The 25536-nt window shown below is 32.2% G+C and overlaps 1 protein-coding gene across 1 annotated transcript in view; it reads right to left on the minus strand.

The window, feature by feature from the left end:
• Positions 1–2380: 2380 nt before the first annotated feature.
• Positions 2381–25536, minus strand: part of LOC108910199 (ras-interacting protein RIP3-like) — an 85815-nt gene continuing 62659 nt past the window's right edge. The window contains exons 2-5 of the mRNA XM_018714741.1: positions 19220–19610; positions 15187–15485; positions 8665–9318; positions 2381–3158 (exon numbers count right to left, since the gene is read on the minus strand). Of these exons, the coding sequence (XP_018570257.1) occupies positions 2910–3158; positions 8665–9318; positions 15187–15485; positions 19220–19610 (1593 nt within the window). The 3' untranslated portion in view covers positions 2381–2909. The remainder of the gene's footprint in view (positions 3159–8664; positions 9319–15186; positions 15486–19219; positions 19611–25536) is intronic.

Genomic DNA, 25536 nt, shown 5'->3' on the forward strand with positions numbered 1-25536 from the left:
CGCATATTATTAGAGATGGAGCCAACAAACCCTATATGACTGTGCTCGACAAGAAACGTTCTATCCAAATATGTAAAAATATACAGGGTGTTCCATTTAAATTAACAAAGTTACCATCCGCGGTCATTTTGTTTGAACTTCATTTGTTTTTCTACTATTATTTTCGAAAACTTCATAAAAAATCGTGCAACTTTTGTATTTCACATTGTTTTATAACTCTTAAAACTAAAAAGTTAAAGGGGGGTCAAAATATAGTGAATCACCCTGTACATTAAAAAAATAAGAATCATCACAAAGTAAACTAAAGCCTTAAAAACTTAAAATAAATAAATCATGAGCTGGTAGAGAAACCACTTTAACCGCTCAGTTATTTGTCGAGAAACGAATTGAACGCATGAACGAAACGAACTCCAGTCAGGAACTTAAGACGAGCGTGATTTTTAAATTTCTCGATTTCTCGATTTCTCGACACTTTTTTCTCGTCTCGAGTAAGGCCAGATTTCCCGGGAATTCTCGCTTCGAGACGACTCGACCAGAAACCCTAGTTGCGCTACAGTGCGGTGGACAGTATATTTAATGGTGCCTCCTCTAAAATTTGATTTGTGCTATTCTGAAACAATTTTAGGTATCCTTGCTCATACGGTCCGTTTGTTTCAAACATATAATTTCTTTAGAAAATTACTCCTACATATTAATTTCAAATCTGCGCTGTGCGTCCATTACAATATCCATGAAAACAAAACTAAGCAACAATCTGTCATCAGAAACTGTCATTTTATTTTTAAGATTTGAAATATTAGTTTGAAAAATTGATAAATATTCAAGTCTTTCTTATCAGTCTCCCATCGAACTGAGATTTTCGGTAAAACGATACACTATACCGATTTTCAACAAATATACCTTTTTTATGTAGAATCTAAAAATGAATCCCAAATGAATACTAGGTCATTGGCGTAGAAGTTGAGGTAAAAAATCTCACTTTACTACCCATTCCTACCACTGGCCTATTGTAAATTTTACAGTAAATTATGCACATGTGTAAATGTTAACATCACACTAAATCACATGAATTTGTTATAAGCATACCAAAGACTTCATAAATAATATGATTTTAAAAACCGACCAATACGGCCCTGTACAGTGGAAACGGTGAGACTTATACCCTTGCTTTATATGGCAATTCTGAATTATTTATTGAGTTCTATTTATGGTTAAAATTTGATTCGCCCGAACTGAAACACCCTGTATAGGAACTCTAAGAAAACAATATCCTATTTTACGGTGTCATTTTATATGCTTCGCTATAAATGTTTATATATTTCTTTATATAAAAAATAAATAATTTATAGTTATTTCTTTTTGATTAAAATCTATTGTAATACTGAATGATGGCAGATGTAATCGGATAAATGAAGTCCTTTTTAATTCAGTATAAGACTACATATTTTATTTTCCTTCCCAGGTAAAATAATTCTTTATACAAAACTAAAAAGGACTCCAATTTACCCAATCACACCTATTCATAATTATGTTTTATTTTGATATTTTGTTTAGTAGTAGTTTTCTATCATATTGAATTGAACTTTTGTAGCATTTCTGAAAAAAAAATGGGTCAATAAATGAACTAATAAATTCAGTTTTTGATTAGGTATGCAAATTAAATGGAAACGTATGTAGGTATATTATTTTCTCTTGCACCACTTCATTATTACATACAATCTTAAACTAGAACGACTTCCACGTTGTAGGATTGATCCTGCTGCCTATAACAGCAAATCACGTAAGGAAGCTTATTAGAGAGGTAACAGGTTCAAAGAATAATTTCACTCCACATTTGTATAACTAGAGGAAAGTAAACAGGGAAATAAAAAAAGAAAGTGTATGCATGTGTTGTGTCCATATATCCTGTGGTGACCTATGTTTATATCATTTAACTTGTTACATGAATGGGCGTATTTCCTATTCACGATGTAATTAGTTCCAATAAATCCATTATAAATGAGGATATGTAGAATCTGTTTCGTTGTTTTTTTTTTCTCATATCACCACTGTATATATATATTTTTATTTTACTTATGTTTTAGATCAAACATCCATCTGCAGGGTTATTAGATTATTCAATTAAAAGTGAAGGTTATTATTTGCAGGAATTATATAGAAAAGCTAAAGGCAATATTATATTACCGTTTTTTCTTCTGTATTTATCTTACATTTTCAATTATGAAATTAATTTTTGAAGCTGCGGACGATATCGCAAATATTTTGTAATCATAAATGCATAAAATGCATATGTCCTTTTTTGTACAAATATTTCCATAATTATATACCAATAATTTATTTATTTTCGAAAAAAAATGCTGTGGTTTATATTAAATATTTTATTTAAGGATAATTATATAACAAAAATACAAATTCGATAATCTTATTACTAAAAGAGAAATGCTAGAAAAATAAAATTAATTGTTATATACAGAATATTAACAATCCTCAGTAGCCAGTGAATATAACTTAATCACGTATAATAAAAATTTTATAATTAAAGAAACGTTTGGTAATGTAACGCACATGGCAAAAAAATAGATCTACTACATCCACAACCTGCTCGTTTGCGCAAGGTCAACATAAAGAGGCGTAGGTCTAAAGGCGACCTTGAAAAGAATGAATTACTGAAACCAATACAATTATGAAAGCGAGGCGTTCGTTATGAATAACACGTAGTTAAAAAGTGAAAAGAAGCAGCGATACACCTTACAATCATTAAATAAATCGCACATATACTCGGCTCTTACATAATCCGGGCGTGACCGTATTATTAAGTTGTCGAACACTGTAACACTTTCACAATAACATCGTAGTAAAGGTTAAATTCGTACACTTTTCGAGTTCATAGATTAATAGTCCATTGTCATCTAGAATTGGATGTTGTGCCCTCTTAGGAATGCATCTAATTGGGTGGTGGCTAATGCTCCAGTTTGGTCCGCTGAGGGTTGAATATAATAGACGGGTTGTGGAGCAGCAGACTGCCTCACTTGTTGCTGTTGTTGTTGTTGCTGCTGCTGCTGCTGCTGTTGTTGCTGAGCTCTTGCTCTTTGCTGCTGGGCGTAGAGTTGAGCGGAATTTTGGAACTGAATTTCAGCCTGTTGAGCCTGGTAGGCAGCCTGAAAATGAATTGAGTTATATATCAATTAAACATATTACACACCTTCAGTTTTATAAAGATAGCCACTAACAAATGGGTTTCTAATTTAAAGATGTAAGTGTGAATGTCAAGATAATAAAATATATCGTTCGTTTAAGGCCTCAAATAGACAAGGTTTATACGCAAGTCAGTTTTACTTTAACCTTTATTCTTTGTTGTTTTACATCCATTACATTGTAATGAATAGTAAGAGAACTAAGATGTCTTTCAGAATATGTATTGAAAACAAAATTCTTTTGCTATTTTTCAAGAATAACATCGTAAATTTAAGAGCATTTTCAAATTTTTGTTAGTAAAAATGCATATCGAATTGAATGTGACTATGAGGTTATGGAATTTATAATTTACTATGAAATGTAACAAGAATCTTGTTCATTTCAAATTGTTAACATATTGAGAAATATGGGATAGTAACAAACCTTAAAATAGTTTTACTCTCTAAAATATATGTATAAGAATATTGTATATCGCTACCGCTAGCATCGTATAGAAGTATCCTAACTAGTTTTTTATGAAGATATTATCGTGTCGAATCCCAATTTTTTTTAATTATTAAGTTCAATTCCAACATGACATGCCACAACAACAGCACGATGGTCTTAATAAACCAGTACGTAGTTCAACAAAAACAATACAAAAAACAAATTCCTTTGACGTACCGCTCTTCGAGGGGCCGCATGAACGCATTCAGGATCTTACAATTCTATTGAAAATATATTGAATTTATTCTGCTACATTGGAGAACATAATATCTATAGACTAAATCCATTGGTACAGAAGTGCCTTGGGCTGCGTTGCAATCAACACATATGAACAAGAAAATTCTCATAACATTCTATCCAGGCACCTTAATAATGACTTAATCAAAATAAGTAGTTCCTATATTCATTAGCTACTATCCTTTTAAATAGTAATAATGCACTTGCATTCTAAAAACAATACCTTGTATTACAAAAAATTAGAAAATGATGTGATAATGATATACACCGTATCCAACTAGTGCGCGTAAGTCCAATATCTAGGTTAATAAAAGATAATATAACTTCATTTTTTTTTCTACAGAATTGCCTACTTTCCCGAGCTGCACAAAATGAAAATATATTTGCATATAATAATAATAATAATAATAATGCTTTATTGCCCAACAGTCAAGACCAATAATAGGACAATTACATATAGAACAATATGTAAAGTAATAATGACTAATAAATAGGAAAAAAAAACAAAGGGAACAACTTATATAACTAACTAACAGAAATCTTCATCTACAGTACCTGAAAGGATTAATAAAATAGACTTTAAGGTGGTATGATTTAAATCACAGAGATGTGACACCATATTAAATAAGTTGCACATATTATATATAGGTGACTTAAATAAAAAATTAGTTCTTCTTCGCAAACAATAAAAAGTATCAGTATTTCTAGAATTATGCCTAGGAACATGAAAATCAATTTTACTCAGCAGCTCAGGACAATCAATTTGACCATTTAATAACTTATAGAGGAAAGTGACTGAGTTTAATTTTCTCCTCAAATCTAAACTTTGAAATCCAAATCTATCAGTCAGTTGCCTATATGGTGTACCTCTTTCAGGATAAGCATTATCTATCTTAAAACATAAATATTTGAGAAATTTTCTTTGCGGTTTTTCAAGTAACTCTCTATGGCATAAATAGAATGGATTCCAAACAGTAGAGCAGTATTCTAGTTTATTTCTAACGTACGAAAAATACAAAATAATGAGCGACGCGACATTAGTAAACGATTTACAGTTGCGAAGTATAAAACCGTAAGCCTTCATTGCATCATCGACCTTGGACACGATATGACATGAAAAAGATAATTCCTGATCGAAGATCACTCCCAAGTCTTTAATTTTAGTCAAACGATTAATTTTGATGTGATTAATTAAGTAACTATAACAATAAGGTGATTTCTTCTTTGTAAAGCTAATAATATTGCATTTCTTAGCATTTAGATATAAATCGTTCAAATTACACCAGGCTTCAATTTTTGCTATTTCTCCTTGAAGAACGACACAGTCATTTAAGGAGGTAATGTTAGAAAAAATTTTTAAATCATCAGCATACATTAGTTTCCGACAGTTCAGACTAGTTGTAAGGTCATTAACAAATAACAAAAATAACAGTGGACCCAAATTTGAACCTTGAGGTACTCCCGACTTCGCCAAATACTTGACAGAACCGTAACCATTATAAAAAACATATTGTTGTCTTTCGGATAAATATGATTGTAACAGTAAGACTGAATCAGAATTGAAACCAAAGCTATAAAGTTTTTGCAAAAGAATATTATGATTAATTCTGTCAAATGCCTTTGCAAAGTCGGTATATATAACATCGAACTGAACTCCACTGTCCACCGCTTCCAATGCATACTGAGAAAGAACGGCCAGATTGCTGGTTGTTGATCTCATTTTCATGAAACCATGCTGACATGGACATATTTGTTGAGAAACCAAAGAGTATGTCCTGTTATACAAAATGATTTCAAAAATCTTAGAAAAATTACAGAGGATAGAGATCGGTCTATAATTAGTGATATCAGCGCGATCGCCACTTTTGAATATAGGGCACACTTTCGCCTCTCTCCAACTTATAGGAAAAACTCCTGTTGTAACTGAAAGATTATATATTGCCAGTAAAGGAGCCATTAAAACTCGGACCGTGTCTTTAACAATGAATGACGGTATACCATCTGGACCGCAGGTAAACTTATTTTTTAATCTTTTTGATGCCTCAATCACCTCTGCCTCAGTGATGCTTTTGAATGAAATAATACAATTTGCCGAGGACGGAAGAGCGTTGGTATGATTATTAATCTTGGGATCAACATAAACGCTGTGAAAAAATTCTGCAAACGCATTAACAATAATTTGTTGATCATTTAATGTTTGACCGTTATAGTTCATACTTCCAGGAATTCTTGTGGAACGGTTTTTTGCGTGAATAAATGACCAAAATTGCTCCGGATGATGACACAGATTAAGCTCAGCATTAACTATATAATCATTATAAGCTAATCCAGAACAATGCTTGATATATGCTCTCAGCTCTTTATATTCACGCAAAAACTCATGGCGACCAGTATTCTTAAACTGCTTATAGCACCGTGCTTTCCTCTTAATACTCTTAATCATGTCAGCCGTGTACCAAGGGGGATATTTTCGTTTAAATACTTTAAATGTCGGAATAAAACTATTGAAGATAGTATAAAGTTTGCCATAAAATAAATCAAGTGCAACATTAACGTCAACTATATTTCCTAAAAATGACCAATCAATGTCCATCAATGCACCATACAACCCCGCAAAATCAGCTCTTCTAAAGTTAGCATATACAGGGTATACATTTTTTCTGGGTAGGTACCAACATAATTTTTTTAAATGGAAACCTATATTTTTTATGGCATCGAATTCTACGTGAAAAATTAACGGGACTTTTTGTTATGATCCCTATTAAAATATTGATAGTTTTCGAGATAATCGACTTTTAATTTTTTTTTCTTATGTTTCGTCACTTCTAGTAGTTGACATAATTATGATTGTATGACAGCTAGAAATTTTTCAGGAACCGTAGAGTGAAGATGGCTCTTTCAAAAAACGTGTCAATAGTTGACCTGCGGTAGGGTAGGGTGGCAAAAAAAATCGTGCCAAACGTGATAATTTAAAATTTGAAAAATCTGGACTTTTTCAAATAGAACACCCAGTGTTTTATGATTTCATTAGATGCCTTTCTGTAGGCCCTACAATTTTTTAATAGCCTTCCCTATACCTAAGTTGCGTAGTTATTGCAAAAACCCATTTTTGTGTAAAATACCGTTCCTTTGTCGGGAAAAATATTGTAAGGGTATTTATTTTAAGTTAGCTTGCGACTATGAGTATTTTTTTTTCAAAATTCTATTCATCCAAATTTTTTAATCTGCAATTTCACTAATAACTTTCCTAGCTACGGTAACAGTGCTTGATTTTCAATATGATACGGATGAAACTTCTTCAATATTTTATTTGTCAAGCTTTTGAAAACTCCAAGATTACTACTAATTTCCTGGCATCCAGACCAGCAACAAAGTATTGTCAACATATATTATATCGAGCTCGTGCCATCCAAGGACACTTATCAGGACACGATCTGTTCTTAGAGGAAATAAATACGCGAACAGGAATATTGAACGAGTCAGAAAGATATCTAAGAACAAGGAAAAAGAGGAATATTTGACGATACTGCTATATAAGCAACGATGTACTTACATGAAATGCCACATTTTAGAGAAACCTAATAATAATATATTCTACAACACATCAAGGAAGATAAGGACAGAATTTCCCAAGACGAGCTGCGAGAACAATCTACTCTAAGGTTTCCGTGAATTCTGTATCCCGTGTAGTTGCGGAAAAGTATATATTGGACAAACGGGAAGACACGTCAGTAAGACGTTAAAGGAGCACAAGTGTTCCTTGAAAAATAACAATCCAGAAAATCAATAATTGTAGGGCAAGACGCAGATCAGAAACGCGTTAGACCTAACTAATACCAGAATTCTGGTGAGAATTACATTTTTGCCAAATCTCTTAAGGGAGCAACAGAAATCCAAAATTGAAATAATTCAAGTTGGGACAAGGGGTACAAGCGGCACAGTAACTATTAATAGTAACCAGAGAACTTCTCCAGTTTTAGAGTTCCTTCTGAAAAGGAGAGCGATGTGTCCCTCAAGATATAAAGAAAACGAAACTAATAACGTGGGAATCAGCTAGGAAATTGTTCAACTGCCACGGAAGTGTGCAAATTAAACCAATTTTATAAAAAACTCTACAAAAAAAGGGATACAAAATACGTGTGAATCTTGTAAATATTATGTTGGCAAAATCTCGTTTATTATTGAATGGTGATAAATTTTAACAGTTGTTGGTTGTATATTCTCAACGATGAAGTAAGTAATAACATAAGAAATAATAACCGTCTCGTTTTAGCAGTAATTTCGTAATCATGATTTGAAACTAGACCTTGTGATCGGAGGATTTCAAAAATTTGACAAGGCGATGGGTTATTATTTGACGAGGACATGAAATCATAGTGCAAACGAAGATACCACATATGACATTTTATGTCTATCAATGGAAGGTACAAAACAAAATAAAAAGGAACTATCACATTTGACTTTGTGATTTAAAGTTTGAGTTCTGAGAATGAAAACAGCAATTGTTTCGAAGTTTTTTTTTTAATTTTTATTTTCAGTGCAACAGAAGTACCCAGTTAAATAAAAATAGCAACTCCTTTTGTCGTCTGACTATACTACAATTTATGCCTATAATATGTATGTAATAATTAAAATAATTGCCTAGAAATGAGCATAGTGAAACCAGGAACAACAAATAATTGTTTAAATTTAGGCTTTTATTGCTTTTTAAAACAAATATTGTATAATATGAGAATATCTTTTTACCTGTGACTGTGCTTGCCTCAAATTTGGATTATACAAAGGACTTTGCTGCCGAAGTTGTTGAATATTCACTTGTGGCCTCTGTGTTTGAGCCACATAGGGCTGTATTCTTTGCTTCAACAGGAAATCGCCGTCAGCTTGAGGCAGAGTTTGGTATAACTGGTTATTGTACTGTCCTGAGCTTGGATCGTAAACCAAGGCTGTGGAATAGATCTGCCCCGCATTACTAGCAGGTTTAGGTCTTGGTGTTGTGGCAGCTTGACCCGCCAATGGGGTTGGAGTAGGCGATACGATATTGTTTTCAATCTGGAACTTCTGGAACTCGCTATCGAAATCTATGTCTCTGCTAGGAGTTGCCGCTGTTGATGATGGTAGGAATGATTGAAGTTGTTTAGTGTATTGACTGGATGGTCTAGGAGTGACGGCAACTTGGAGGAGTTGGGGCCTGTAGGTAGTTGCTGGGAGTTGCGTTATTGCGCTTGGGGTAGGCGAAACAGGTCTTGGGGTTATATTGACTGGAAATATGCTCGATTTGTAGATAACTGATGCAGGGGTTGTGGTTGGAAGTGCCTGGGCGCGTTGATATACTTGAGCTGCTCCGTCGGTATCTGTTTGAAGATATTGAGGGCGGTTGATGTATGATGGCCGGCGAATTGACTGAAAAAAGTCAATTGTTAGACATCTAAATATTAATTTTACTTTTTATTATTTTATTTATTTTTATTAATTTAAAGTTATTTTATAAAATTTGTTTATTATAACTACATGTTCATCCATAATACTAACTAATATTTTGCATGTTAGAATATTCATATGCTCGATACTGTCATTTCTTCCTATAAAATTGTAAGTATCAGAAATATAAAGAGCAAAATCTTCTGTTTTCTTGCGATATTTTTGTACCAGTACCAAATTAAAATAAAGTATATCAAGAAAAAAAAAACATTTTGCACCAATTATCTTGGTATTTTCGTTTGTAGGTATATTAATTTATAGAGCTTTCTTTACAAGAATACTTTTCGAAAGATCCTAACTGTGATTGCTGTTATTATTTGTTTTAAAATTATAGGTTGAAGTGATGCAATGATTATAAATTAATATAATATGATATGATAAAATCTTTCAATATTCCTCTTTAAGCATTAGTTCATTTGCTCGGTTTTACTTTTTCTAAAGAAGCTAGTACTATAAGCAGTACAGCATTAGAAGTTACAGCAACAGCATGTGTCCGACATACTGAGTGTTGTCGATGTCCCTTTTCTGGGACACCCTGCACCTAGTGATGCAACAGAATCAGCTACTCATAATAATTTGGAAAATACATATTTTGAAGACAAAACATAATAAACTTCTTGTAATGGTTCAAGAGAAATTAGTTGTTGTTTGTTCTTCTATACACTGATTTCACAACGTATAGCTCTGCATTTCAACTATACAGGGTAATTCACAACTTATCCACAAAAATTTGGGAATGCAGCATGAAAAATGGAATCAATATTATAAAAAAAATTGTAAAAGCCTTATAGTTTCCGAGAAAAAAATTATCGAACTTGTAGTACTTTCAAGCATTACATAGCTGGACAACTGTAGTCTCTAGCGTCATTCGCAATACGGGTGGAGAGCAACGTGGCCACAGCGACTCCGAATACTGAAAACCGATTTTATAATCGTCGTTGCGATAGTGTTTACAATAGTTTTTTAGTAGTGTCAAAAATGGCTTGCGTGTATAGCAACTCGGAGTTGATGGATATCGTTTTAATTTATTGTGAAGCAAGACAACATTTGTGTTAGTTCGTGGAAACTGAGTAAGACAGATCCAAATGTGTTTACACGTCGGTGGACAAAATTTTGAACAGTTGTTGTATCAGGTATGTCAAATTATTTAAAATCACAAATTAATTTTATTAATTAATAATAACAATAGTAGCAAAAGCAGTTGAATTTGCTGATATAAAATAAGTGATGTAAAATTTTATTTATTTCTTTCCTTGCGAAATTCTTTCAAGTTTTTGGCCGTTTTTATCACACTTTGCCGCCATGCAGGTGGCATTATACGAGGTCAGGTTTTACAGTGCATCAGTTTCCAGTATCGTGCAGAAGTGTATTTTTAAATCATTTTCGAATTGCCCTTTTTGATTTTTTTTTTACAAAATTCTATTTATAGGAGTCCCCTGTATATCCAGAATTTTTTTTGTATAAGTTCTGAATGACTGTATATTGTAATCAATGAGGTCAGTCATCAATGAGGTCAATATTGGGTGTAACAGAATATAGTGTGACCCATTTGTTTTTAAACCATCCTGTAAAATCTTTATTTATGGTGCAATTTTAATCGCGGATGGAGTGTGCTTTGTGAAAGAAAATTAGTGTGATCTCACGAAATCCAAAGGGTATTACTCCGTTTTTAGGAGTAAAATTATAATATTTCATATTAGGGATTTTTTGAGAAAAAATATATTTACGCCACTGGATTCAGGACCCGCCAGAACGGACCAATACCAAATTTTCTCAAAAAATTTTAAATAACAGCGATTTTGTTGGCAAATCAAAAATTCACAGTCAAAGTCTTTACTTTTTTTCATTTATTTATTGTTGATATCAAGTGAAGGAAAACAAAAAATGAGGTAGTTAGATAATTGTCAAAAGTAACGAATTAGTGTGTGGTAAAGTTTATCTCGTGTTAATAACCACGGAAAATATATCATTAAGAGACAAAATATAAATTGTACGACTTATTGGCGATAATGTACGTTCCGCAAGAAATGTTGCAATAGAATTTAATACTAGGCACCCAGACAGACGAGTAAGTTGAATTAGTGTACAGTATATTAATAAAATTTTCAATGAAACAGGCTGTGTTTCAACAAATGTACTTAAAACTGGACATAATGGACGTCGTAGAATTTTGAGATATAATAACCAAATTATACAATATTTTAATAATAATCCCCGGGCTAGTATTAGAGAGGCTAGTTTAAATCTTAATATCCCTAAAGAAAATATCAGAAGGTGCCTGGCAAAAAATAAAATAAAAGTTTTTAAACCCAAATTTGTCAATACTTTGGAATTGGGAAATGAAGAAAGACGTTTTTGGAGCTCGATTCTTGACGGTGAAAGAATAGTTCCCTCCCTGGGTAACGTTCCCTCACTTCGCTCTACTACTGTTCTATCACAAAATTCATGCTGGATTATCGACACAAAGGGATCGAGCCATGAAAGTGAAAAACGAGGAACAATGTTGTCAAATGTACCGACCAATTAGAACGCAGGAAATAGGCGGTAGAATGAAAACTAATGATGAGCTAGTCATGAAATAAGTACTACTTTATTTAGAGTTATTGTTATGTGTCTGTCAGTGTCAGGTGCAGTCTAAAAAGGAAAGAATATGAAAATTAATAAAAAACCGATGCTAAATTCAGTAAGTTCTAAATAAAAAGACTTCTAATAGAATATATTGAAGGTAAAAAACAAATGTATACTGGAAAGTTAACACCCAGCTACACTAGAGAGAAAATGAGGGCTAACTGGGAAGAACTTACAAATACTTTAATACTATATTAGGCAGATCCATTTTATTCTATTATTAATTTATTCGTGTATTGTACAATCCTTTAAGTATACGAACGTTTCCTCAAAGTCGAAGGATATTACCACAAAACAGTAACTAGAGATATTACAGACATATTGCGAAATTTGTAATTTGTGAAACATGTCAAAAAATATAGGGTTAAGTTTAATGATCCCTGCCTATTCCCTCGAAAATATTAGTAGAAGAAATAGGGAACAATTCTCCTATCATTACTCATCATTACTCAATAGAACACCATTCAAGAATACCGATTAATGAGTTTTAGTAGAGAGAGAGAGATTCAAGAATACAGTCCCGGTGTTTTCTTTATTGACTACAGGGAGAATATTTAAATAATCCTAAATTTTTAAGTGAAATTTTATTTCCACATTCACTACAAATGGGGTAGTTTCGTACCAAAATTGTTGTCACTGGTGAGCTGAGAATCAAGAATTCATTATATTCGCAAAAAATTAACGTTTGGTGTGGAATACTAAATAATAGAATAATGGGTCCTTTCTTTTTTGACGACAATTTGAATGCAAATAGATTATTTGCCTTTAAGAAATATCTTTAATCTGAAGTTTCAATTAGATTGTAGCCCTATTCATAATGCTGCTGCAGGGAGGGAATGGTTAAACGAACATTTTGTGAATTGTTGGATAGGACGAAATAGTCCTTTAATTGAGTGGCCGCCGAGATTCCCGGACTTGACGCCATCAGATATTTTTCTGCAGGGTTTATTGAAACAAAAAGTTTATAAATCAAGGCCACAAACTGTACACGAACTACGTCCTAGGATAATGTAAGCCTGTGTAGAAATTACCTCAAATCAAATACGAAAAGTAATTACGAACGTCCGTAATAGAACTGAGAAGTGCATAGAAGTAAATGGTGGATTGATAGAAGTAACACGAATATAATTATTTAAATTTTGTTTCAGTTTCATTATTTTTAAATTTGTCAAAACTAACATTATTAATAATTGTAATACCACATTACTAGAGCTTAGTTAATTTAATTTTTTGGTTTTTGTTTTGTTTCATACAATAAATTGATGAAAAAAAGCAAAGATTTGTGAATTTTAGATTTGGCAAAATTATTATTTAAAATTTTTTGATAAAATTCGATATTGGCCTGTTTTTTTTTGAGTGGGGGTGGGGCTTAAAACCAGTGGCGTAAATATATATATTTTCTCAAGAAATAGCTAATATGAAATATTAGAATCTTACTCCTAAAAACGGAGGTAGTAACACCTTGGATTTTGTGGGATTACGCTCATTTTCTTTCACAAAACACAATTCATGAAGCTCTACATCTAAAAAAAAATCCTCTTTAAAATTAAACAAGATATGCGAAAAAAATAACATAAAATATTAATAATAGTTTTTCATTTAATAATGAATATTCTTTAAGAAATTTGATTTGGTATCCAGTACAATAATCAAATTTTATTTGAAAAAGTTGCTAACTAATTTTTGACAGATTTGACAACGAAGAAACAATAATAAGTAGGCTTTGATAACTGGAAATAAAATTCAAGTCTCATGTGACATTAATTCGGGAAATAAATACCTCTTTTATAAGTGTTTATATTTAAAACGGCCACACTGTATATAGTAAAATTGTCGAGATGGATATTTGAACGTATTTACTGAAAATTATTAAATAAAAATACATAGAAGTGGACAAATATTTATGTATTTTTACAAAAATTGCGAAACATATATTTTCATTTCGATTTCTTAAAACTTGTGAACTACCTATTGTATTTCTAGTCCCAACAGAAAGGTATTATCACTTGGGAAAAAGTGATCAGCTCATATTTCATAACGAGAACATTTGCAATATTGGTATATCTAATTATTTCCTAATTTTAAACAACATGGTATTTTGCAGTAGTAACATCTGAGAAGAAATGTAATATGTAGCATATAACATCATTGTTCGTGTTAATAACAGAAGAAATATGTTTTCGCAATAGAATATTTTTGGTAAGGATTGTTGCAAATTTAATTAGAGGTAGTCGAGAAGGTTTCTAGATTACAGAAACAAATAAAACAGAATTTATAATGTTTTAAAGGAAATATAAAAATATTAACAAGCTACTATTTGCTTTCTCCACTGGGATTTCATCTACTCAACAATTTAGCATTTATGAAAAAAATTAAAGTAGTTTTACTAATTATTAAGCTCAAGCAAAAATATGTACAAGCCGCTTGATTTGCAAATTGTGAAGTATCAAGTTTTTAAACTTCAAGCATCTCTATCCGTGGTGATATTTTGAAAGAAAGGCATTATAACCAGTTTATTTTTTAATATTTTGAGTTCATACAGTGATGTCAAAGTAACTAGGAAATATGAGTGGTTGAGGTTCACTTTTTCATTAATTTTAAATTTTTTTGCCAATAGTTAATCTTTCACTTACTTTTCATTCATAAGAGCATTTTTTCTGAATGTATTTTTTAAATAGTTTACGTTATGGAATATATATATTTTTCTTATTAATATTCTAATATATTCACCAGCATTGTAGTTCTTTATTTTCATTTATATTTCTTACAAGATTGTTTCTATACCTAGAACATATTTTCAAGATAATTTTTAAGAAAGTAAATGTAAGTACCTACTCGTAATCAAGTACGTTGATCTCCCATTTCAAAAACCCTGTCGACATGTTTTATAATAGATATTAATGCAATGTAAAACGGCGCAATGTTTTTAAGAAAACTTAATGCAAAGATAGGTTTCTTTCCAAACAAATTTAAACCGTCCTTAACTTTCTGTATTGGTGGCCTACTTAAACACTTTTAAATCTTTAACTAACTAGTAACCTTTTAGTACAATTATTGAAACTACTTATCTGATACCATTTTCAATGAACATTATGACTTTGGTCAACCAAAAGACAAATTTTACAATTAGATTGAGACCAATACTAAACAATAAATTCTTACCTGAGGTGTTGCCCTCAAAAGTTGCTCTTCAGGCTGTTCTTCTTCCCGTGCATAGTTGTTCTGGAATAGGGTTATGGCTGGTTTAGATTCGACTGCGGGTCTTCGGATCGGCTGGATGGGTCGGCTAGGGTAGTTCGCTGGGCCACTGTCGGCTTCGGCTTCGTTGCTTTCTTCTGGGGATTCGTCTTGATCTTTGGGAGCGTTGGGGTCGCAAGGGTTACCAGATACGTAAGTGAATTCTCTTTTGTTGCCATCAGGATCGATGTATCCGTATTTCCCTCTGACTACACAATCAGTACCTAAAATTGGAGTAGTATATTTGTAAAACAGACACTGAAAATTAATAGGAAATAGATGTGCGACTTCTGTCAACTCAGACTAGAGAATATTGAAGGATAAACTGAGATCTAATTGATTTTAAACGCAATATCTTCAATACGTATACTTCAAATTTTGCAAGTGCAATTCTCTCATTTTGTATAACAACACTTGAATTAGAATTAATCAGGGGGATCAAAGCTAGGAGCCTTAGAGATCCAGCTGCCATAAAATAATTATTTAATGTCGCAGAAAATTTTCTTTTACAGACTCGGATATATCATTTCCCACAATAATGTTAAGAACTCCGTTAACAGCTAAACATACAAGAACTCCCGCTTAAAATAAATTCTTGCATAATACTGATAATATCAATAACAAGTGTTATTAAAATTAAAATCGTCCTTGTATAAATTTATTTACACTGATATTTTATAATTTTGATATGTAATGTATAAAAATATCTGATCTAGTCTTCGAAGCATAAATAATCCATGTTAGCAATACTAGATCTAAACGAGATCACTCTCGTACCACCATGTGCATTGTACTCTTATTGTTGTAAATACCCAGCCCCCTAGATGTAGAAAGAAAATGGAAATAGCTACCCGTTAATTATTTCATCAAGAACGCTACGTATATTTATTTTTAGCACGGAATCTGTTCCAACTAAATACAAAAAATATACCACTTGCCTTATAACGATTAATTCAATTATAAATTCTAGGTGACTCACTCAGTATCTACACATGTATTCAGATATTTGCATCTGAAACAGGATATTGTAGAAATATAATAATAGTACTAGGAGGAAATAGCAACTTCAGATTGTTATTCGATTATTATAGTGGTTTTTGCAATAATTTAGATAAACTTAATGAGATAGATACAGCAATTATTCAAGGACGATAGTTCGAAGCGAGTTAAAATAAGAAAACTACAATTTGTAAATACAATTTTTCTGGGAATTATAAACATTCAAGCGATAGAGATGTAGTATCAACTGTAGGTTTCAATAGGTTTTATTAAATTAAAGGTAAACAATCAAAAGTACCACTAGAAACTTCGTTAGATAATGAAAAAAATTCAATCTATAACGACATTCTTAAATTATTTTTATTATGGCAGTATATAAAGAAAAATATAGTAACAAATTCCTTAAATCAAAAAAGAAAATACATAGCTGGCGAAAATACATAATGTAATTTTGACATTCTATACAGGCTGTTACAAATTCGCTTCTCATTACAGGGATCTCGGAAACGGTAAGAGGTACGAAGTAGCTTAATTGGTGGCAAAGTTGCGTAATCAGGGGACCAACATTATGCCTCTAAAAAATAAAGGCTAACATAATTAGTTTTCGAAATATTTGAAAAAAAACGAAATTTTGGAATTCCGTTTTTTTTAATTTTAGTCTTGCTTGAGGTGATATTGAAAAAAGAACTTTCAAAAGACACTTTCTCATGGCCACTTTTTGCCCTCTATCGAATGACATAATCAGTATTTATATGTAACGTTTCGTCTTTCCAGGACCATCATCAACTTCATTTTTTTTTAAATACGACCCTAGAAATTTTATTACATCTTTGCAAGCCTTCACTGCCCCTAATACTGTACTGCCTCAGCCCGAACCAGATTCAGACGTTTTGTCTCGAAAAATTCATCTTCAGTGCATTCGTTCCAAATTAATTTAAATTTTTTATTTAGATTTCTTTGTTTATTGAATTATGGTACACTGTAAGTGTCGTTAGACTCTGTGAAATCCACTAAGTACTTATTTAAACTATTACTACCATGCATCAAAATAAAACATTGTTACAGTTTTATTCCCGTGTCCATAGTTATTTCTAGGCTTCTCGAGTGCTCAAAATTCAAACAAATTCCGATCTATTTTTTTCAGAACAATCATACAAATACATCTGACATGCTCCTTCACAGTTGCGGTGATTACGCAGATCTTCATTTTCAACCTTTGCCAAAACGAAAATATTTTTGAACATTTTTAAGAATTAATTTGTCATAAAAAAAATAATGTTTTAATTTTGTCGCAATAACTTATTGAGTGATGGTAATAGTTAATAATAATACAGGTTTTATTGTAACGCGTGGTGGTAGGTATTAGTTTAAATAACTAGATGGATGTCACAGGGTCTAACGACACTTATAGTGTACGATAATTCAATAAACAAAGAAATTTAAATAAAAAATTTAGATAAATTTGGAACCAATACACTGAAGATGAATTTTTCGCTACAAAACGTCTGAATCTGGTTCGGGCTGAGGCAGTACAGTATTGGGGGCCATGAAGGCTTGCAAAAAATTTAATATTTCTAGGGCCGTATTTCAAAAAATGAAGTTGATGATGATCCTGGAGAGACGAAACGTTACATATAAAAACTGATTTTGCCATTCGAGAGAGGGCAAGAAGTGGTCATGAGAAAGTGTTCTTCTTTTTTCAATATTACCTCAAACAGGGCTGAAATGAAACAAAAACAGATTTCCAAAATTTCGGTTTTTTTTTTTCAAATATTTCAAAAACTAATCATGTTAGCCTTGATTTTTTAGAGGCATAATGTTGGTCCTCTGATTACGCACTTTACCCCCCATTTAAGCTACTTCGTACGGCTTACTGTACTTCTGAGATCCCTGTAGTGAGAAGCGAATTTGTAACAGCCTGTATAGTTCCATATAAGATTATTTTCTGAATAATTTTTTGGAAAATATTTAAATGAATTTAATAACTGTTAAAGAAGTTAATTTTGTCAAACTCATGGATACGAGGTAGTAAATAATTGACAATAAATAGAGAAAAATTGAAAGAATCTTATAAAAGTATATTTCCATCTTATCAACGAAGTAACCTGAGACCTGAGATTGGGATGTAATGGACAGACTATCTATAGACAAAGCTTTTTATCTGAAAGAGGTTGCAATAGGGAAGGGAAAGAAAACTGAAAAGTCACTTCTCGAGAAATATCTCAAACTTTGAACGTTGGACAAATTCCGTGTCATCATCACCCTAACTTCTATAGGACTAGATGAAGACGCTACGAGTGGACTTGCTACTATGCCAGAGGACTAAATTTCGCACTAGATGATTCCAAAATCATTAGCACACTGAAACCCACGATCCAGCATCTAGCACCAAAACCTCCTAAATCAAGTCTTATTTGAGAAGATGTCAAAATCATCAGTTTATGCAATTGACATCCAGCGTCAGACTGATGAAGATCCTACTGGCTTATAAAAACGTCAAAAACACTCTTTGATCGAAAAGAAGGTGGTGTTTTATTATTCTGGTGTTTCTGTGTACTTCCTAAATTCTTTTACTTGTATAGTGTTCACATGTGGCAAAGTATATACTGAACAAACAGGAAGCAGTCTATCACGAGGACAAAGAAGTACAATATCTCCTAAAGAATAATAACGCAGAGAAATGATCAATTGGAGAACATAAGACAAACACGGACATTGAATGGAACTAAGTAATACCCAGTTAGTAGGAACTGAACAACAGTGACATTTAAAGTATAAATACACTTTATAGGTTCTACTCATCCACAATTAAAACGTATTGGTAGATAGGCGTCAAAACAATTATGTCATTCATTTGTCGTTTGAAGTCATTTAAAGCTTGTCACTTGATTTATTGTATAGTTAATAGGTCAAAAGAACATCATTAAAAGATTACCCGTTTTCGTTCTTAATGACTTACCTCTGGTCTCTTCCTTGAAACTACCATCAGCAGCTTCATAACCAAAAGTAAATGAACCGTCATCGTTCACCTTGTTGTAGTTTCTGATGGTTTGCACAGGAGGCGCCCTTGCGGCCTCTTTGCTTCTCGTAGATTCGTGTGATTTGACAGATCCTCTAGAAATGTAGTTATCCTGTCCACTTCTAGAGGCCGCAGTAGGCTGACCATAGAGGCCGTTATACTGGTCTGCGGATGAGACTAAAACTACCCGTCTTTGATTTTCTTGGGGTTCTGCGGCATAGTAGTTGACGGATTCTTGCTCCTCTTCTTCTTCTATTGGACGTTCCACGCGGATCCTTCTAGCTTCTGTTTCACATAGGAATACAGCTCCACATAAAAGGAGTGGCAACCACTGAAAAAAAAAAAGAAAGATATAGAAAAGATTCTTTTTAACACAAAGTATGTTATAACGTATGATATCTGTATCTGTTGTTCTTGGTCTATTATTAAATAACTGTTAAATAAAACTGCAGGTGTATGAAAACATTGCGTTGTTTGTTTTATTTACTGTTTTGAATTCATGAATAAAATTATTCTCGCTTATTATGAAAACGGAATTTATTTATTACTTCACATTTCATTAATCATTGTGAATTCGATTTCTTATCCATTTTTAATAATTAATATTCAGTGCTTTCATATAGGCACATTTTACAATAATGCATGGAAAATATAAGAATTATTAAATTTATGCATATTAGTCTATTAACATTTGGATTACTCTTGTTTAGGTACATATACTTTTTAAATTCTGTTTTGTCTTATTGAAACTCGTTGATCATCGTTATAATTTTGGCTATAAATCTTATATTATTTTTGTAACAAATACTATATTCTTGTGTTGAACGGTTTTGGGTGAGATTCCTGATTTTAAAACAATAATGAAGAAATATCAACACGTTTTAGACATTTAAGTTTAAAGATTAAGAGCATATCAACAAATTTCTAATAACCTAATAACCTAACCTAATAACCTAATAACGAATTCAGGACTTTGAACTAATACCCATTTTTTGAAAGAAAATTTACTAAAAGACCTGGAAAAGTACAAGAGAAATAGGAAAAGAATGAGAGAGAGTAAGGATAAAAAAACAGAATAAGGTGTGGATATCAATTCCTGTTAAGTATAATGTGGAAGCAAATCCCAATGTCAAGAGTATTCTATTTGTTCTGACATGTTGTTGTATGGTATTAAAACAAACTCATTTATCAAAATATCTTGCCAGTAACATAATATGAAATATTTGTCGTGGTTTTAATAGCAGATTATGAATAATGTTTAAGCAAGAAGTTAATTATTGAGTTTCTGTCGGCTGTTACTTAACTTAATAAACATACGTGTTTGAAACGTAAGTACAGGTACAGAATTATATTAACATAAAAACTCTATTGCCTAAGACTTTGGAATATTTTATAATACTTGTAGAGATGAAGTCGTCTTGTGAATACACATTTACATGTATTTATTAATAACGAAATAAGCTATTTATTGCAGCAAAAAGTGGGATATTTCTTCATAATTTTAGTAATTACTTAATTACACTCATTGTTTCCCTGACAATAGCGACCATTTTTCTAAAACCGGAATTAACATATAATATCCACCCGTGAATTTTTTTGTAACAGTAAATTGTGAAAATAAATTTACCCACGACGTGGTATAAGTATTAAGTATATAAAATGTATATTGTAAATGATCAAATTATGAATCATTTAACTATTAATAACATATTGCCTATTGAACAGTATGGTTTTCGAGAGAGACATAGTTGTTCTACTGCTTTATTAAATGTCACAGATCATATTTTTAGGGCTACAGATTCTGGATTATGTTCGATTTTAGTTTTACTCGACTATTCGAAAGCATTTGACACAATTAGTCATTATATTTTGGAAAATATTTTAATGTTTGCCGGTTTTGATATATCTGCAGTACAATTTATTTCTAACTATTTAGTAGGTAGACAACAAAGGGTAGTACTTAAAAACGATATTTCGAATTATATTAATACTAATCGTGGAGTGCCTCAAGGATCCGTATTGGGACCTACGTTGTTCTCATTGTATACATCCTCGTTCCCTAATTGTCTAAAGCACTGTAAAATTCAAATGTATGAAGATGATACTCAACTATTCTATTCGTTTCATCCTAATGATATTCGAAACAGCTGTATTATAATTAATAGTGAACTCGAAACACTTCGAATTTCACTGGAGCACTCTTTGCGTTCAAACCCCACAAAATGTGTTACTATACTTTTTGCTAGTCGGGTGAAATATGCCCAACTATTACCCGAGGTTAATATAACTGTTGATAATGTTCAGTTAGAAGTTAAAAATGAAGTTAAAGTTTTGGGTCTTACTATTGATAGCGATCTTAGATTCAATAAGCATATATCAAACTGTGTAAAAAAATCCAGTATTAATTTAAAAATATTATACAAATCCAGACATATCTTAAGTGAAACACTAAAAATTTTACTTTGCCAGTCTTTTGGTTTTATCTGTGTTTAATTACGGTGATACTGTTTATGGTCCATGTTTAGCTCAGGCGACATCTCAACGAATTCAGAAAATTCAAAATTACTGCCTTAGATTTATACAGGGTGTCCGGTAAGTACCTCCTAATCTCTCGGGAGTGTATAGGGGAGGTCAAAGTAAAACTAGTCCTCCCTATAATTTTTTTTCCTAATGTGCCCCCTAACGGAGTTATGGGGAGTCAAAGGGGTACCTAGAAATTAACGTTTAGGGTTATAACTTTGAAACCAACCTGTATATTTTAATAAAATTTTCGTACGTTGTATTACACGATGTCTACGATTTGATGCTAAAATCAACTTTTTGCTATTATCAGGTGTCCAGAAACGGACTGGCCCTATCACAACAATTTTTCTCAAAATTTTGACAGAAGTAATTTTATCAAACTGAAAATATTATTATTAGATACTCTGAAGGTTTTTCTTTAAAAATGGTACTCTTTATTTATTTCGAAAAAATGAACGGTTTGCGAGATAAATCGGTTTTGAAAAAAATTGGTAACAAATACAACAACAATTAAAATTTATTTTTTTACAATAAAATCATTCCCGCTAGTGCCAGCCTACAGATTCACCATAAACATTTACTGGTGGTGAATTAAGGGAATGAATAATGCCGTTTCTTGTAAAATCAACATCTATGACCAAAATACATCTACAAATTATTATTGCTCTTGTCTCCATGGAGTTCTTTTCTATTGTTTTCGTTGTTAGACCCTGTTGATTTTAAAGTACTTGTCAAAGGCGCGTGACAGAATAAAAATTCAATTTTATTGTGGTATTCGTTTTAAGCCGTTAGAAATAACATTTAAAAATGGAAGAATATTCCTGTGCAGAATATGCTGATATGCACCTAATTTATGGGGAAGCATTATGCAACTCCGTGGAGGCAAGAAGACTTTATGAGGAAAGGTTTCCGGGTCGACATTTGCCGAGTCCAAAAACTTTTGAAAGAGTTGATCGTAGTTTAAGAGAAACAGGTAAAAAAAAATAGTGAAAAACGTTAGTGAAACTAATTTCTTCCGAATCCTTTATTTAGGAAGCTTTTTGCCACGCCGTGGTGGAGCAGGAGCCCCGAGGAGAGTACGAGACCCTCATGTAGAGGAACAAATATTGGAAGACGTTGCTAATAATCCTTCAAATAGCATAAGGAAGCTTGCGGCGCAAAACAATGTTACAAAATGGGCTGTACATGAAACTCTGAAAGAACAATTGCTTTACCCGTACCACATCCAAAAAGTACATGCTATGTCTCCAGATGATTATCCAAAAAGACTTCAATACGCCAATTGGTTTTTACAGCATCATATTCGGAATCATAATTTTGGTACATCTATTTTGTTCACCGATGAAGCAGGTTTTACAAGAGACGGCATAATTAATTCGCATAATCTACATGTCTGGGATGAAGAAAACCCTCACGCTTTAGTTCAAACTCGCTACCAACAAAGGTTTATGGTGAATGTGTGGGCTGGCATTATCGGGAATCATTTGATTGGTCCATTTATTCTGGAGCAAAGACTTAATGGTGCTCTTTATTTGCAATTTTTAGAGGAAAATCTAAATATTTTGTTAGAAGAAGTGCCCCTTCAAATAAGAACTGAAATGTGGTACATGCATGACGGTGCACCACCCCACTTTGATCGTTTAGTACGTCAACATCTGACGAATGTTTTTGGTGATCGATGGATAGGTCGAGGCGGACCTGTATTATGGCCACCTAGGTCGCCCGACCTAAACCCATTAGACTTTTTTCTGTGGGGTCATTTAAAAAATAACGTTTATTCAACACCCGTAAATAGTAGAGAGGAACTTCTGCTGAGGCTAACACAGAACTGTGACCATCTCCGCAATAATCACGGAATATTATTTCAAGTGCACCGGGAAAACATTCGTAGGATTAGAAAGTGCATTGAAGTACGGGGTGCTCATTTTGAACATCTACCGAAGTAACATTTAGGTACCTTTGTTCATTGTTGAATGTTCTTTGTTGCATGTCTTGTAAGTAAGTTATTTTTCAAATGTTATTTTTAATTGGTCACTACTTGCTCATAAAGTATAGCCAACCCGTTCAAAGATTTCTGGACTTGATAAAGTTAAAGAAATTAAATGCATGAAATAATATGTAAAAAAAATAAATTTTAATTGTTGTTTTTGTTACCAATTTTTTTCAAAACCGATTTATCTCGCAAACCGTTCATTTTTTCGAAATAAATAAAGAGTACCATTTTTAAAGAAAAACCTTCAGAGTATCTAATAATAATATTTTCAGTTTGATAAAATTACTTCTGTCAAAATTTTGAGAAAAATTGTGATAGGGCCAGTCCGTTTCTGGACACCTGATAATAGCAAAAAGTTGATTTTAGCATCAAATCGTAGAGCTCCATGTGTAATACAACGTACGAAAATTTTATTAAAATATACAGGGTGGTTTCAAAGTTATAACCCTAAACGTTAATTTCTAGGTACCCCTTTGACCCCCCATAACTCCGTTAGGGGGCACATTAGGAAAAAAAATTATAGGAAGGACTAGTTTTATTTTGACCTCCCCTATACACTCCCGACAGATTAGGAGGTACTTACCGGACACCCTGTATATGGTATTAGAAAGCGAAATCGAGTAAGACACACGCTAATGAATACAAAATGGTTGGATATGAAAAACACTCGTCTACATCACAGTGCTACTCTCTTTATGACTATCATTTTAAATCCCCCCAATATTTGTACAATAAAATCAGATTCCGAACTGACGTTCATAATTTAAATACAAGATTTAAAGTTAATTTAACACCTTCGCATAAAACTGCAACATTTGAAAGATCGTTTAGTTACAATATGCCAAAAATTTACAACGCCCTACCGTTGCCTCTCAAATCGCTGTCCGTCAGTTGTTTCAAAAAAATATATAAAGCCTTTCTTTTTAATTCTCAATAACTAGTACCTTACACTCATATAATTGTTTCGCTTGCATATCTATGTTGTGTGATATCGTATTACTTTTCTTTTTACTACATATGTGTATGTATGCCTTTAATGTTTTAAGTGTTTAAAGTGTGACTTAAATGCCATGGCGCATCTAGCATGGGTTAAGTGGAAGAACACTGGACGACACAGCTGAACTTCGCCCTTTCATATATTTGTATTTAGTACATGTGTCTCTTTTTTATGCTATATATGAATAAATAATATTATTATATAAAGTCTGACCCGTTTTAATAGCAATACCTACTCATTTAAAAGAGGTTTTACTGTCCTATATAATTCAATTTTTTTTTAAAGATAAAGCTTAAAAAACTATTACATCACATGATATTTAAATTTATTTTCAGTTATCAAAACCTAGTTGTTTCGTTGTCTTTGACAAAAATCAGTTAATGATAAAATTTGACTACGGTGACACTACATCCCCGCAATAACTTTAAATATCTTTAAATTCATATGAAAGTAATGCGCAAAATATGAAAAAAACAGTAACTACTATTTGTGTAATATTTTGAGTGGAATATGCCAGATGTGATAGATTGTTATTTTTACGCGATATTTCATAAAACATAGAAGGTTACATTTAGCATTATTTCATATATGCTAATTAAAATAGTCACAATTGACGAGTAAATAATATTTAGAACGTAACAAAAAATCGTACTATTTTAGTGGGACAGAAATCTTAAATATAAATTACCTCCATCTTGCTGACGGCGTATTATATAATAGCCAGTTTAAAAGCATTTAAACTGG

This window comes from Anoplophora glabripennis, unplaced genomic scaffold (genome assembly GCF_000390285.2).
Source record: "Anoplophora glabripennis isolate ALB-LARVAE unplaced genomic scaffold, Agla_2.0 scaffold322, whole genome shotgun sequence".
NCBI lineage: Eukaryota > Metazoa > Arthropoda > Insecta > Coleoptera > Cerambycidae > Anoplophora > Anoplophora glabripennis.